General features: G+C 45.0%; 1 protein-coding gene across 3 annotated transcripts in view; it reads right to left on the reverse strand.

Annotated features, from left to right (window-relative positions):
• The window catches only part of pcnx3 (pecanex 3), a 48,615-nt gene that overhangs the window by 954 nt on the left and 32,847 nt on the right, over window positions 1-14,814 (reverse strand). For all 3 annotated transcript variants that reach the window (XM_062965366.1, XM_062965365.1, XM_062965364.1), the window contains exons 27-34: window positions 13,192-13,445; window positions 12,877-13,107; window positions 11,193-11,296; window positions 10,867-11,014; window positions 10,544-10,774; window positions 10,137-10,411; window positions 6,060-6,256; window positions 3,789-4,207 (exon numbers count right to left, since the gene is read on the reverse strand). In XM_062965366.1, coding sequence (XP_062821436.1) covers window positions 3,789-4,207; window positions 6,060-6,256; window positions 10,137-10,411; window positions 10,544-10,774; window positions 10,867-11,014; window positions 11,193-11,296; window positions 12,877-13,107; window positions 13,192-13,445 — 1,859 coding nt within the window. The remainder of the gene's footprint in view (window positions 1-3,788; window positions 4,208-6,059; window positions 6,257-10,136; window positions 10,412-10,543; window positions 10,775-10,866; window positions 11,015-11,192; window positions 11,297-12,876; window positions 13,108-13,191; window positions 13,446-14,814) is intronic.

Consider the following 14,814-nt stretch of genomic DNA (forward strand, 5'->3'; position numbering starts at 1 on the left):
ACCTTGGAAGTGTCTACGGACAACGCTGGCTCTTCAGCCTAGAAATGGAGATGAGCACCAACCTCCAGTCGAACACTTTACTTTTTACCTATTAGTAATATTACATTTAATATATAATAAATATTATTTTATTGTACTATTAGTAGTATAATATTGTATTCAATTATAATATTATTATCAATATTATTTGTATGTACAGTAGAGTCTCACTTATCCAAGCTAAACGGGCCATCAGAAGCTTGGATAAGCGACTATCTTGGATAATAAGGAGGGATTAAGGAAAAGCCTATTAAACATCAAATTAGGTTATGATTTTACAAATGAAGCACCACAACATCATGTTAGACAACAAATTTGGCAGATAAAGTAGTTCAATACACAGTAATGATATGTAGTAATTACTGTATTTATGAATTTAGCACCAAAATATCACGATATATTGAAAACATTGACTACAAAAATGCGTTGGATAATCCAGAACGTTGGATAAGCGAGTGTTGGATAAGTGAGACTCTACTGCATTACATTTAATATATTTATTTATTTATTTATTTCCAATATTTCTATCCTGCCCTTCTCACCCGAAGGGTCTCAGGGCGGCGTACAATTGGCAACAATTCAATGCCGACACATCATTAAAACAAACAGCATATAAAATCTATATATATAATAATATAATTAATATTATTATATTGTATTAAAAAGTAAAGGTTTCCCCTGATGTTAAGTCCAGTCATGTCTGACTCTGGGGGTTGGTGCTCATCTCCATTTCTAAGCCGAAGAGCCGGCGTTGTCCATAGACACCTCCAAGGTCATGTGGCCACTGGCATGACTGCATGGAGTGCTGTTACCTTCCCGCCGGAGCAGTACCTATTGATCTACTCACACTCTGGGGGTTGGTGCTCATCTCCCTTTCTAAGCCGAAGAGCTGGCGTTATCCGTAGACACCTCCAAGGTCATGTGGCCACTGGCATGACTGCATGGAGCGCTGTTACCTTCCCGCCGGAGCAATACCTATTGATCTACTCACACTCTGGGGGTTGGTGCTCATCTCCCTTTCTAAGCCGAAGAGCTGGCGTTATCTGTAGACACCCCCAAGGTCATGTGGCCACTGGCATGACTGCATGGAGCGCTGTTACCTTCCCGCCGGAGCAGTACCTATTGATCTACTCACACTCTGGGGTGTGGTGCTCATCTCCCTTTCTAAGCCGAAGAGCTGGCGTTGTCCGTAGACACCTCCAAGGTCATGTGGCCACTGGCATGACTGCATAGAGCGCCGTTACCTTCCCGCCGGAGCAGTACCTATTGATCTACTCACACTCTGGGGTGTGGTGCTCATCTCCATTTCTAAGCCGAAGAGCTGGCGTTGTCCGTAGACACCTCCAAGGTCATGTTGCCACTGGCATGACTGCATAGAGCGCCGTTACCTTCCCGCCGGAGCAGTACCTATTGATCTACTCACACTCTGGGGTGTGGTGCTCATCTCCATTTCTAAGCCGAAGAGCTGGCGTTGTCCGTAGACACCTCCAAGGTCATGTTGCCACTGGCAAGACTGCATAGAGCGCCGTTACCTTCCCGCCAGAAAAGTACCTATTGATCTACTCACACTCTGGGGGTTGGTGCTCATCTCCATTTCTAAGCCAAAAAGCTGGTGCTGTCTGTAGACACCTCCAAGGTCATGTGGCCACTGGCATGACTGTTATCTTCCCAACCTATTGATCTACTCACATTTGCATGTTTTCGAACTGCTAGGTTGGCAGAAGCTGGGGCTAACAGCGGGAGCTCACTCCGCTCCCCGGATTTGAACCGCCGACCTTTCGGTCAGCAAGTTCAGCAGCTCAGTGGTTTAACCCATTGTGCCTAAGTGTAGAATAATAATAATAAAATAATAAATGTGTAGTATTGTCTATTTTCCCCGTTGGTTAGGATGCCATGAAAATGTAGGTCGTTTGCACATGAGCAAGGGCATTCTTCTGTCACTCAGCGGTTTGCACGCAGGCTTACACGCCTTCCCGGTCTCCTCTATCCCCCTTGCCAGGTGGCGAGGCCCAGTGGGGTGCCCTTCTGAGCTCCGCAATCCGATTAGGGCTAATGGAAAGCTATTAGGCCGGCTTCCCTTCCCGCAGGACAACTCGAGGGGCCTGTTTTCTGAAGGGCAGGAGGAGGACTCAAGCGCCATTGGCTGCTGGAGATCGCTGTGTCCTCTGGAGGGGGGTCTCTCATCCCCTCTCCAGCTCAGCTGCACTTATTCAAAAAGCTCAGATCCTTTCCCCATCGTCCTTGGCTTCCTCCTGAATCTGCTTCTCTTTGGGGATGCCTTGGTTCCCCCCAATGATGTATTTACATCCTGCGATTCTATTATTAACAGGGATTTATTTTATGTTTTTGCAATATTGATTTATGGGGCATGGTGCAAAAAAAACAAAAAGAAAAAGAAAAGAAACTATTGAAGTGCATCAAACAAATCCCAGAAAACATTCTGAATATGTTGTATTTTGCTAAAAGGTTTTTTTTCACAACCAAGCAAGAAGGCCTGTCCTTTTAAAACATCTTTGCATTGGCAACCAATGATCCAACATCTCAATGTAAAATTAATCTAAAAAGGTACAGTACAATCTCACTTATCCAAAACTCGCTTATCCAACGTTCTGGATTATCCGACGCATTTTTGTAGTCAATGTTTTCAATATATCGTGATATTTTGGTGCTAATTTCGTAAATACAGTAATTACTACATAACATTACTGCGAATTGAACTACTTTTTCTGTCAAATTTTTTGTATAACATGATGTTGTGGTTGTTGTATGTCTTTCGGTATCTCACAACCTCTGAGGATGCCTGCCATAGATGTGGGTGAAACGTCAGGAGAGAATGCTTCTGGAACATGGCCACACAGCCCGAAAGACATACAACAACCCTGTGATCCTGGCCATGAAAGCCTTCGACAACACATTGATGTTGTGGTGCTTAATTTGTGAAATCATAACCTAATTTGATGTGTAATAGGCTTTTCCTTAATACCTCCTTATTATAATAATAATAATAACTTTATTTTTATACCCCGCCCCATCTCCCCGAAGGGACTCGGGGCGGCTTACATGGGGCCTGGCCCGATAAAACAAACAAATAACAGTAACAAAGCAATAAAACAATTATCCCAGTAAAAACATCAACATCAATAAAAACAATCATTAAAATCAACAAGCAGGATACAGTGTTAAAAACAGGGGACTAATTCGTAGATCCCAGGCAAAGTGCAGAGTATTATATTATATATATTATAATATATAGTATATAATATTATCCAACATATCCGCTTATCCAACATTCTGCCGGCCCGTTTATGTTGGATAAGTGAGACTCTACTGTACCTAGAGGAAGCTAGCAGACTGAAGGCAGGGAGGAAATGGAAATTAATTTGGAACTTATAATATTTTTATATGTACTATTCAAATAGAAGACTGTGACCCCTTATTGAAAATATATTGTCTGAGAAATGATTATGAAAGACTAATAGATGAAAGTATGCAACAAACACTTGCATTGTATATTTGAATGAATGAAAATAAATAAACATTATATATATTTTTTAAAAGTATTTGCATCTGTACTCAAGAGCTGTCCCTATTAAAATAGTATAATAATAATAAAAAAACTTTATTTATATATTAAATAATATATATATTATTTATATATTAAATCTATTAAGGCATGCACCCAGCAAGGGGCTGAAATTGAGTTATTTCAGTGGAAGGAAAAGAAAGCAAGTCCAGAAGGAGAGGTTTACCTGAGGTTTAGGGCTCCCCACAAGGCCCGGGGTCCCCAGTGCAGCGACAGCCGATGATAAAGGTGGGTTGTCCTTCGTGCGGGGCGGAGGCGTCCCCAGGGGGGCCTCGCTGTCGTTGCCCCCCAAGCCGTTCAGTCCTTTGCGGCTGGGCAGGCTCCACTTGCCACAGAGGCCCTCGTAGGCAAATGGGGATGGGGCCCCGAGCCCCGGGCGGAGCGGAAGAGGCCCACGTCCCACGCCCTCGGCTACCGACGCCAAGGAGCTTGCGCAGGAGAGCTGGCTTCCCAGGAAGTGTGGGCCGGGGGGCCAAGACGCAGCTGGAGTCGGGGTGGGCCGCCCTTCGCCCTGGCTCGACGCGTGGGCTGACTGGGGCTGGACCAGCCAGCTGTGGCTCGGAGCGGGGAGCCCGGGGTCTTGATCTGCGGAGGCAACGAGAACAGAAACGATCAACAGTGGAACGGATTGCCTCAGAGAGCTTCGGGGGTATCTTCTCATTCCAGAAAGTAGATTACGTTTTGGAATTAAAAATGAACAAAGTATAGGAGAAAACATTTACCATATGCAGTTGAAAGCCACACCCAAATACCACTTCTCAACATAGTCGCCATTCAAATCTAGGCACTTATCATAGCAATGAATGAGCTTGGCAATTCCTTCCCTACAAAACTCTGCCGCTTGTGTCCTCGACCAGCCGATCACCCCTTCCTGCAGCTGCGCATTGTTGCCAAAATGCTGGTTGAGGACGCAAGCGGCAGAGTTTTGTGGGGAAGGAGTTGCCAAGCTCATTCATCGCTATGATAAGTGCCAAAACTCTGTTGCTTGTGTCCTCAACCAGCTGGTCACTCCTTGCCACAGCTGCGCATCATCGCCAAAACAAAGTATAGGATAAAACATTTACCATATGCAGTTGAAAGCCATACCCAAATACCACTCCTCAACATAGTTGCCATTCAAATCTAGGCACTTATCAGAGTGATGAATGAGCTTGGAAACTCCTTCCCCACAAAACTTTGCCGCTTATGTCCTCAACGCAGCGTTTTGACGACAATGTGCAGCTGCGGCAAGGGGTGACCAGCTGGTTGAGGACGCAAGTGGCAGAGTTTGGTGGGGAAGGAGTTGCCAAGCTCATTCATCGCTATGAAAAGTACCTAGATTAGAATGGCAACTATGTTGAGGAGTGGTATTTGGGTGTGGCTTTCAACTGCATATGGTAAATGTTTTCTCCTATACTTTGTTCATTTTAAATTCCAAAATGTAATCTACTTTCTGGATAACCCTCGTATGAGGGATGAAACTAGAAAGCTCTTGGGGGAACCCTTCAACTCAAAGAATCAGTGATCCTATGAATACTATTGTTTTATTTACAACATTTATACTCCGTCCTTCTCACCCGGATGGGGGCTCAGGGTGGATCACAGAACACTTATATGGCAAACATTCAATGGCAATGATAACAATGACAATATAATAATAATAATAATAATAACAACAATAATAATAATAATACACTACAGTGTTCCCTCACTACTTCACGGTTCACTTTTCATGGATTCGATGTTTCGTGGTTTTTCAATAAACTCTAAAAGACTACTATAAATCATAAAAAATTACAATTTACAGCCTAAGGAAGGGAGGAAGGAGAAGCCAAAGAGAGAGAAAAGGAGCCCAAGAGGCAGCAGGAGGAGAAAGGGGTAATTTATCAACACACGATTGGTTGATAGACTTAAAATAGTATATTACTAAAATAATATATAAATATTAAAATTAATATAGCGTCTTTTCACTTGCTGCGGGTGGTCCTGGACCCTAACCCCAGAGATGAGTGAGGGAACACTGTATTATATTTGTATATTATATATTACATGTAATATTACTAATAATATTGCACTATAGTGGTATAATACAATATAGCAATATATAATTTTTTAAATCACTTTTAAACTGATTTATTTATTATTTATAATGCTTATATTGTGGTATGCTAATAATATAATATATTGTATGTACATATAAGCTGCCCTGAGTCCCCTTCGGGGTGAGAAGGGCGGGATATAAATGTCGCAAAAAAATGAATAAATGACAAGATAGACAATATATAGGCTTTCCCATCTTTCGGCATCTTTGGAAGCTGTGCTCGGTTCAGGTCACCGGGGGGGGGGGGGAGGGGGGGGTTGATTAACCTGTTGTGATAAATCCCAGCCCTTGGAGAATCCTTGAGGATCTGTGAGATGGTAGGAGACCACAGTGCCTGGCCGAAGGAAGCCTCCTTACCTGCCTGAGGCTGGGCAGTGGTGGCTGTGGGCTCGGCTGGGCTGGCAGCCACTGGCCCGACGCTGGGAGCCAAGCTCCCAGGAATCTGGACCCCGTGAACCTGGGGGTTGTTGTTGAGCGAGGCGGAGCCTCCACCGCAGTCGGAGTCGTCAATGTTTCCTCCGCTGTTGCAACCTGCTCCGCAGCCTTTCTGAAGCCTGTTGATGGAGGAGAGAAATGCCAAAGCGTAGAGACATGGGTCCGAAAGAAGTGCAGCAATGATATCTGTCTGACTTACTTTGTTTACTGAGCTGTATAAGTGATTAGCCAAAAAACTAAGGGGGTGTGGTAATGGCAGAGTCATGACCATGTGATGAGGGTGATTGCAAAGGCGTTGCATCAGCCATTGTCATTGCAAAGGGGTTGCATCAGCCAGTGTCCCTTACAGATTATCCATATAAGGAAGATGAAAGAATCCATCTTTCTCTCTCCTGTGTGACTCAGTGTCAGTATCTGCCTATACTTTGTCCTCTGCCCCGAAGCACTTTATAAGCATACTATTGCACTTTAATTCAATTTGGCCCCTCCACACTATCCCCCTCCACCAACCTGGTGGTTCATTTTGTTTTACTTTATTTTTCCAATTTTATGCTTTTAACAGGTTTTTATGGTTAATGTAATGTATTGTTTGCATAGTGTCTATTTTACTGTGTTTTTATTCATTGTAATATGTTTTAATTGTTGTACTTGTTTATTGTTTTCGGGCCTCTGTCCTGTGTTAGCCGCCCCGAGTCCCTGCTGGGAGACGGTGGCGGGATAGAAAAATAAAGTTACTTACTTATTTACTTACTAACTTTGTTGTATGTGACTATCTGATTACTCTGATTGCTTGCAAGTACAAGGTATGAGGATCTGAGACTTCTGATTGTATAATGGTAAAGCTTTTCCCCTGACATTAAGTCCAATCGTGTTCGACTCTGGGGGTTGGTGCTCATCCCCATTTCTAAGCCAAAGAGCCGGCGTTGTCTGCAGACACCTCCAAGGTCATGTGGCCACTGGCATGACTGCATGGAGCGCCGTTACCTTCTCACCGGAGCGGTACCTATTGATCTACTCACATTGGCATGTTTTCGAACTGCTAGGTTGGCAGAAGCTGGAGCTAACAGTGGCCGCTCACGCCGCTCCCGGGGTTTGAACTCAGTGCTTTAATGCACTTCGCCACCGGGGTGAAGATAAGGATAAGGGAGACTCTACTGTAGTAATTTATTGCAGCTGTGAATAAAGCCTCTGGATATTTTGGATGCAAACCTGAATCCATGAGTTTACTAAACAGTGTGTAGATGGTGGCCGGGCTGTGGCGCAGGATGGTGAGCAGCCTGCTGCAATAAATCACTCTAACCATGAGGTCATGAGTTTGAGGCTAGCCCGTGGTGGGGTGAGCACCCTTCAACTAAAAATAAAAAATAGGTCCTGCTCGTTGCTGACCTAGCAACCCGAAAGACAGTTGCATCTATCAAGTAGGAAATTAAGGTACCACTTATAAAGTGGGGAGGCAAATTTAACTAATTACAACGTTGGAATGAGGAAGTGCCGTCACAGTGGATGATGAAGCAGCTGCTCCCCCCTGTGGCCAGAATCGAACATCCCCTCAGGAGAAGGTTAAATTGCCTCTGAGTCTGTCTCTGTCTCGGTTCTATGTATATATGGACATTGAATGTTTGCCCTATATGTATATAATGTGATCCGCCCTGAGTCCCCTTTGGGGTGAGAAAGAAGGGCGGAATATAAATAACTAAATAAATAGATAGATAGATAAGGTCAGATGCTGGCCATTGGACTGCTGATAAAAGGGGTTAAGCACATGTTTTTGTTGTAAAAGCACCTTGCTTCTGGGACACTTGCTATCCAGCTTGCAGTGGTTCAGGGAAGTTGTGATTTGGAAACTATAACTCACTGACGAATTTTCCCAACAAGCTGACCAAAACATACAGGGTTCCTCAAACCTAGGGAACCATGTGTCCAACATGACACAAAATCCACGTGAAACTTCTGAGTTTCCAAACAATAATCATACTTATCGGAGACACTTAAGAACTAACGACCCCAGTTCAAACAACCCATTACCATCTGCACAACTATTACAAGCGGCGTGTGCAAACACGAGGTGCAAGAAATCTCAAACTTGGCCCCACAGATCCGTAAAGGGCTCCACACCCTGCCAAGAAATGGTTGCATAATTATGGATGCCGATGATCAAATACAAACCCAGGAATGACTAGGAAGTTTCAGAATGGTATCATGGAACATAGCGGGATGGAAGAACAAATGTCCCCTGTCAAAATTTGTTGAATTCCTGTCCCAGTTTGGTATTATCGCTCTACAGGAAACTTGGACTACGGAAAAGGAGCAAATCTGCCAACTTTCAGGATTTCAGACCTGGTCTAAACCAGCCACGAAACTATCAAAATATGGCAGACCTAGTGGGGGCATTGCCACCTTAATTAAGGGAGCTTTAGGTTGGCAGGGTGAAGAAATTCCAGGGAGGTTGATTTGGAGAACGGGAGAAGTCCCAGCAGATTGGAGGAGGGCGAATGTGGTCCCTATCTTCAAGAAGGGAAAAAAGAACGACCCAAACAATTACCGTCCGGTCAGCCTCACATCGATACCAGGCAAGATTCTGGAAAAGATAATCAAGGAAGTGGTCTGCGAACACTTAGAAACAAATGCGGTCATTGCTAATAGTCAACACGGATTTACCAAAAACAAGTCATGCCAGACTAATCTGATCTCTTTTTTCGATAGAGTTACGAGTTGGGTCGATACAGGGAATGCTGTGGATGTAGCGTACCTGGATTTCAGTAAGGCCTTCGACAAAGTCCCCCACGACCTTCTGGCAAACAAACTAGTAAAATGTGGGCTAGACAAAACTACGGTTAGGTGGATCTGTAATTGGCTAAGCGAACGAACCCAAAGGGTGATTCTCACCAATGCGTCGTCTTCATCATGGAAAGAAGTGACAAGTGGAGTGCCACAAGCAGGGCTCCGTCCTGGGCCCGGTTCTGTTCAACATCTTTATTAACGACTTAGACGAAGGGTTAGAAGGCACGATCATCAAGTTTGCAGACGACACAAAACTGGGAGGGATAGCTAACACTCCAGAAGACAGGAGCAGAATTCAAAACGATCTTGACAGACTAGAGAGATGGGCCAAAACTAACAAAATGAAGTTCAACAGGGACAAATGCAAGATACTTCACTTCGGCAGAAAAAATGGAAATCAAAGATACAGAATGGGGGACGATGCCTGGCTTGACAGCAGTGTGTGCGAAAAAGACCTTGGAGTCCTCGTGGACAACAAGTTAAACATGAGCCAACAATGTGATGCGGCTGCTAAAAAAGCCAATGGGATTCTGGCCTGCATCAATAGGGGAATAGCGTCTAGATCCAGGGAAGTTATGCTCCCCCTTATTCTATTCTGCCTTGGTCAGACCACACCTGGAATCACACTGTGTCCAATTTTGGGCACCACAGTTGAAGGGAGATGTTGACAAGCTGGAAAGCGTCCAGAGGAGGGCGACTAAAATGATTAAGGGTCTGGAGAACAAGCCCTATGAGGAGCGGCTTAAAGAGCTGGGCATGTTTAGCCTGCAGAAGAGAAGGCTGAGAGGAGACATGATAGCCATGTACAAATACGTGAAGGGAAGTCATAGGGAGGAGGGAGCAAGCTTGTTTTCTGCTGCCCTGCAGACTAGGACACGGAACAATGGCTTCAAACTACAGGAAAGGAGATTCCACCTGAACATCAGGAAGAACTTCCTCACTGTGAGAGCTGTTCGACAGTGGAACTCTCTCCCCCGGAATGTGGTGGAGGCTCCTTCTTTGGAGGCTTTTAAGCAGAGGCTGGATGGCCATCTGTCGGGGGTGCTTTGAATGCGATTTCCTGCTTCTTAGCAGGGGGTTGGACTGGATGGCCCATGTGGTCTCTTCCAACTCTACTATTCTATGATTCTATGAAACTATAACTCGCTTCACATACCAGCACATCTCCTGACAACGGGAAGCCCACCACCCTGCACGTGGATTATGCTCATGCCTCACCTCTCCCAATTGCGTATGAACCACGTCGAGATGTTGTGCAAGCTGATGGGACCCCCCCAGAGGGAATGGAGCTGCAGGTGGCTGCCGGCGTAGGAGGTGGTCAGGGGCGAGACGTAGATGGGGTAGCCGATGGGCTGGTCGCAGGAGGAGTTGATCATGTTGCGCAGGGCCTGCTTGGCGTTCTGGATGCTGCCGCGCTCTGGGTTCCGGTTCCGGAGGAAGACCAGCTCTTGCTGCTGCCCTGCCCAGAGGCCGCGCACGCATTCCCGGTTCACCTGGGACGGAGAGAAGCGGTGCTCACTGGGGGTGGTGGGAGAGACCTTGCTGCACCATTCAGATCCACCTCAGCTCCTGCCCTCCCCCCTTCATCCTTTTGAGGGTGGCGGCGAAGGAGCCGCGGGGCCCACCTTGATGACGCGGAAGCCGAGGTAGCGCTTGTTGAGCATGATGATCTTGTACTGGTCGCTGGCGTCATCCATGACATGGCGCAGGGCCAGCAGGGCCGGGGTGTTGGTGAGGATGGCGTTACGCCACGCCGGGTCCCCTTCGTGGGAGATCACCATCTTCTCCTCGTTGGAGCGTATGGCCTCGTACAACACGGCTGGGTCGTCGTACTCGTCCGGGGAGGTAAAGTGGTCCTTGTAAGGGGAAGGATCAGCAATGTTAGCTAACAACTCTGGTGGAAAACAGACTCCACGAGGCCTCCTTCAACCAAGGGGACAAAGCGCACCTGATGCAGCTTGAGGGACATGCGCACTCCTGGAGCCACCACCTGGTGCAGCAGGTCCATATCAGCAAAGACCCATTCGTCACGGGGCGAAGTGATCCGGAAGTCCCCCTTGAAGAGGGCATGGAGGCCGTACAGAAAAGGCTCCAGGCTGCGGAGAGACAGAGAGGGACACTTAGAGGTCGGCCACACAGGAAATGGTACATTATGCACCCACAAGAACCCAAAACAAGGCCAAGGTGCTAGTGCAGATTTATCCACACTAGGCAAAGGCCAGCAATATCCAAAGGCCTGGGTATTGACTGTGTTGTCAAGATGCGTGAGCTCACCTGGCTGACATGCTGTGGGAGGCGGTCCCCAGAGCCCGGCGTCCCAGGATGCAAAGCGCGAAGCAAAGGATGACGAGAGGCGAGTTCCAGTCTGGGTCCACCGTCTGCAACGGCAAAAGGCGAGATATAGCTGAGGAGCCATTTGGCTGCGAGTGGAGATGGTCCAAAAATTCCAGTGGAAGTATACGCTGAGAACTATCTTGGAAGACCTACAAATGGATTCTTTCTAGGAATCTCTCCATCAGAGGCGTCAAACTAATATTATTATCATCACCATCACCATCACCATAATAATCTTTATTATCATCTTTATTTATATCCCACTTTTTCTCTCCATAAGGAGTCTCAAAGTGGCCAACATTAAAAGCATTACAATACAAATTAAATCTCTCTCTCATATATATATATATATATATATGGCCTAGGGGATAAAAGCCTTGTGACTTTGGGTTGCTGACCTGAAGGCTGCCAGGTTCGAATCCCACCCGGGGAGAGCGCGGATGAGCTCCCTCTATCAGCTCCAGCTCCATGCGGGGACATGAGAGAAGCCTCCCACAAGGATGGGAAAACATCAAAACATCCGGGCGTCCCCTGGGCAACGTCCTTGCAGACAGCCAATTCTCTCACTCCAGAAGCAACTCCGGTTGCTCCTGACACTAATATATATATATATATATATATATATATATATATATATATATATATGTATGTATATATACACACACACACACACACACACATATGTTCCAGAAGCATTCCCTCCTGACATTTCACCCACATCTATGGCAGGCATCCTCAGAGGTTGTGAGGTCAAATACTGTATATACTCGAGTATAAGCCTAGTTTTTCAGCCCTTTTTTAAAGACTGAAAAAGCCCCCCTCAGCTTATACTCGGGTGAGGGTCCTGGTTGGCTTATATTTGGGTCAGCTTATACTTGAGAATATATGGTACATTTATTATTTTTCTCTATTTATTTATTTATTTTGAATCTTTACATCAAACTGTAATTTAAGATGAGTGTCCAACTCTGATTAAATCATTATTTTAATCTTCTTCAATGTCAATATAATGATAATAATAATAAATGCAGTAAAATAATACATGTAATAATAGAGTAAAATAATAAATGTATTAATAATTTAAAAAATTGAGTAAAATAAATGTAAACGTGTTGTCGAAGGCTTTCATGGCCGGGATCACAGGGTTGTTGTATGTCTTTCGGGCTGTGTGGCCATGTTCCAGAAGCATTCTCTCCTGACGTTTCGCCCACATCTATGGCAGGCATCCTCAGAGGTTGTGAGGTATGTGATATATATATTCTTTCCTTTCCTTACTTAGTTTATGCATACCTCACAACCTCTGAGGATGCCTGCCATAGATGTGGGCGAAACGTCAGGAGAGAATGCTTCTGGAACATGGCCACACAGCCCGAAAGACATACAACAACCCATAAATGTAAACGTAACAACAATAATAGAGTAAAATAATGAATGTAACAATACCAATAATAATAGAGAAAAATAATAAATATACCACATATACTTGAGTATAAGCCGGCCTGAATATAAGCCATCCAGGACCTCACCCGAGTATAAGCCGAGGGGGGCTTTTTCAGTCCTTAAAAAAGGGCTGAAAAACTTGGCTTATACTCGAGTATATACGGTATTAAGCAGAGGGATTCACCTTCTGCCTGCGCTCTGCACAATACTGGATCCATTCGAGGTAGATGTTGCAGAAGGAAGGCAGGGAGATCCCCGACATGCGGTGGTCGTAGTCTTCGTCGATGTTGAGGTTGAAGGTGGGGTCGTTGTCGGCGTAGCTGTGGGAGCTGCAGGGCCGCAGGGCTTCCTGGATGCCTTCGTTGCCCAGCCAGTCGTCCAGCTTCGGGGAGCGAGTCACGTAGTAAATGATGCTCTGCAAGAGGCAAGAAGTGGGATGAGACACAGACAGACAGGCAACTCTCGGATTCTGTGACTCTAAACCTGGCCGGAGGTCTACCTTGACGTAGTAAGTGATGAGGTTCTTGCGCAGGTCGAAGACGTGGAGCGTGGAGGCGGCGTTGTTGTCACTGATGCTGTAGCCCTCCAGGACGTACTTGGTGGCGGCCACCTCCCAGGCCAGCCAGCGCTGCCCGAAGGCTGCGTTGAAGCTCAGCATGCGGGGCAAATGGCCAGGTTCGCAGCAGCAGCAGCCCTCGTCCTCCTCCACCCCTTCCGTGATGGCCTCCACTTCCCGCTGCTGGCAATAGGTCCCTAGGGAAAGGAGCCGCACAAACGTCAGCCACAAACGGGCAGGAGAACAGTTAGGGTAAAGGTAAAGGTTCTCCTCTGATATTAAGTCCAGTTGTGTCCGACTCTGGGAGTCATATGGCCAGCATGATTGCATGGAGCACCATTACCTTCCCGCCTGAGCGGTACCTATTGATCTACTCACATTGGCATGTTTTTGAACTGCTAGGTTGGCAGAAACTCGGGCTAACAGCGGGCGCCGGACAACGCCAGCTCTTCGGCTTAAAATTGGAGACAAGCACCAACCCTCAGAGTCAGACACAACTGGACTTAATGTCAGGGGAAACCTTTACCTTATTATTATTATTTTATTATGACACAGCAAATAAGATAGATATGCTGGATTTCATATCAGAAAATCACAAGTCGAACACTTCCCAAGTGTCTAGGACTGTGTGATGCATGTTTTCGAACTGCTAGGTTGGCAAAAGCTGGGGCAAACAGCGGGCGCCGGACAACGCCGGCTCTTCGGATTAGAAATGGAGATGAGCACCAACTCCCAGAGTCAGACACGACTGGACTTAATGTCAGGGGAAACCTTTACCTCATTATTATTATTATCATTATTATTGACACAAAGACATAGTATGACACAGCAAACAAGATATATATGCTGGATTTCGTATCACAAAATCATAAGTCGAACACTTCCCAAGTGTATTATTATTATTATTATTATTGTTATTATATTGTATGACACAGCAAACGAGATATGTATGCTGGATTTCGTATCACAAAATCATAAGTTGAACACTTCCCAAGTGTATTTGTATTATTATTATTATTATTATTATTATATTGTATGACACAGCAAACGAGATATTTATGCTGGATTTCGTATCACAAAATCATAAGTCGAACACTTCCCAAGTGTATTATTATTATTATTATTATTATTATTATTATTATTATTATTATTACAGTAGAGTCTCACTTATCCAACATTATTTTTATTTATTTATTTATTTATTTATAGCCAAATAGAACACCAGAGCATGCACCAGAACAACAATGTATTTATTTATATTTATTTATTTACTTACTACATTTATATCCCGCCCTTCTCACACCGAAGGGGACTCAGAGTGGATTGCAAATAATATTTGCATACAGTGTATTATATCACTAGCACTATACACAATAGAGTGGATGTTGGATGAGTGAGACTCTACTATTTTATTATTATTGTTATTAATTCAGACACAACAAGATGAGTCCACAGCAGACACTCTGCTGGCTGTTGTACTGAATCACACGCCGGACATTATTATTGTTATTGTTATTATTATTTTGCTCCTCAGAGATATCCATCAATTCCAGGCCTCTGACCATG

This window comes from Anolis carolinensis, unplaced genomic scaffold (assembly GCF_035594765.1).
Source record: "Anolis carolinensis isolate JA03-04 unplaced genomic scaffold, rAnoCar3.1.pri scaffold_14, whole genome shotgun sequence".
Taxonomy (NCBI): Eukaryota; Metazoa; Chordata; class Lepidosauria; order Squamata; family Dactyloidae; genus Anolis; species Anolis carolinensis.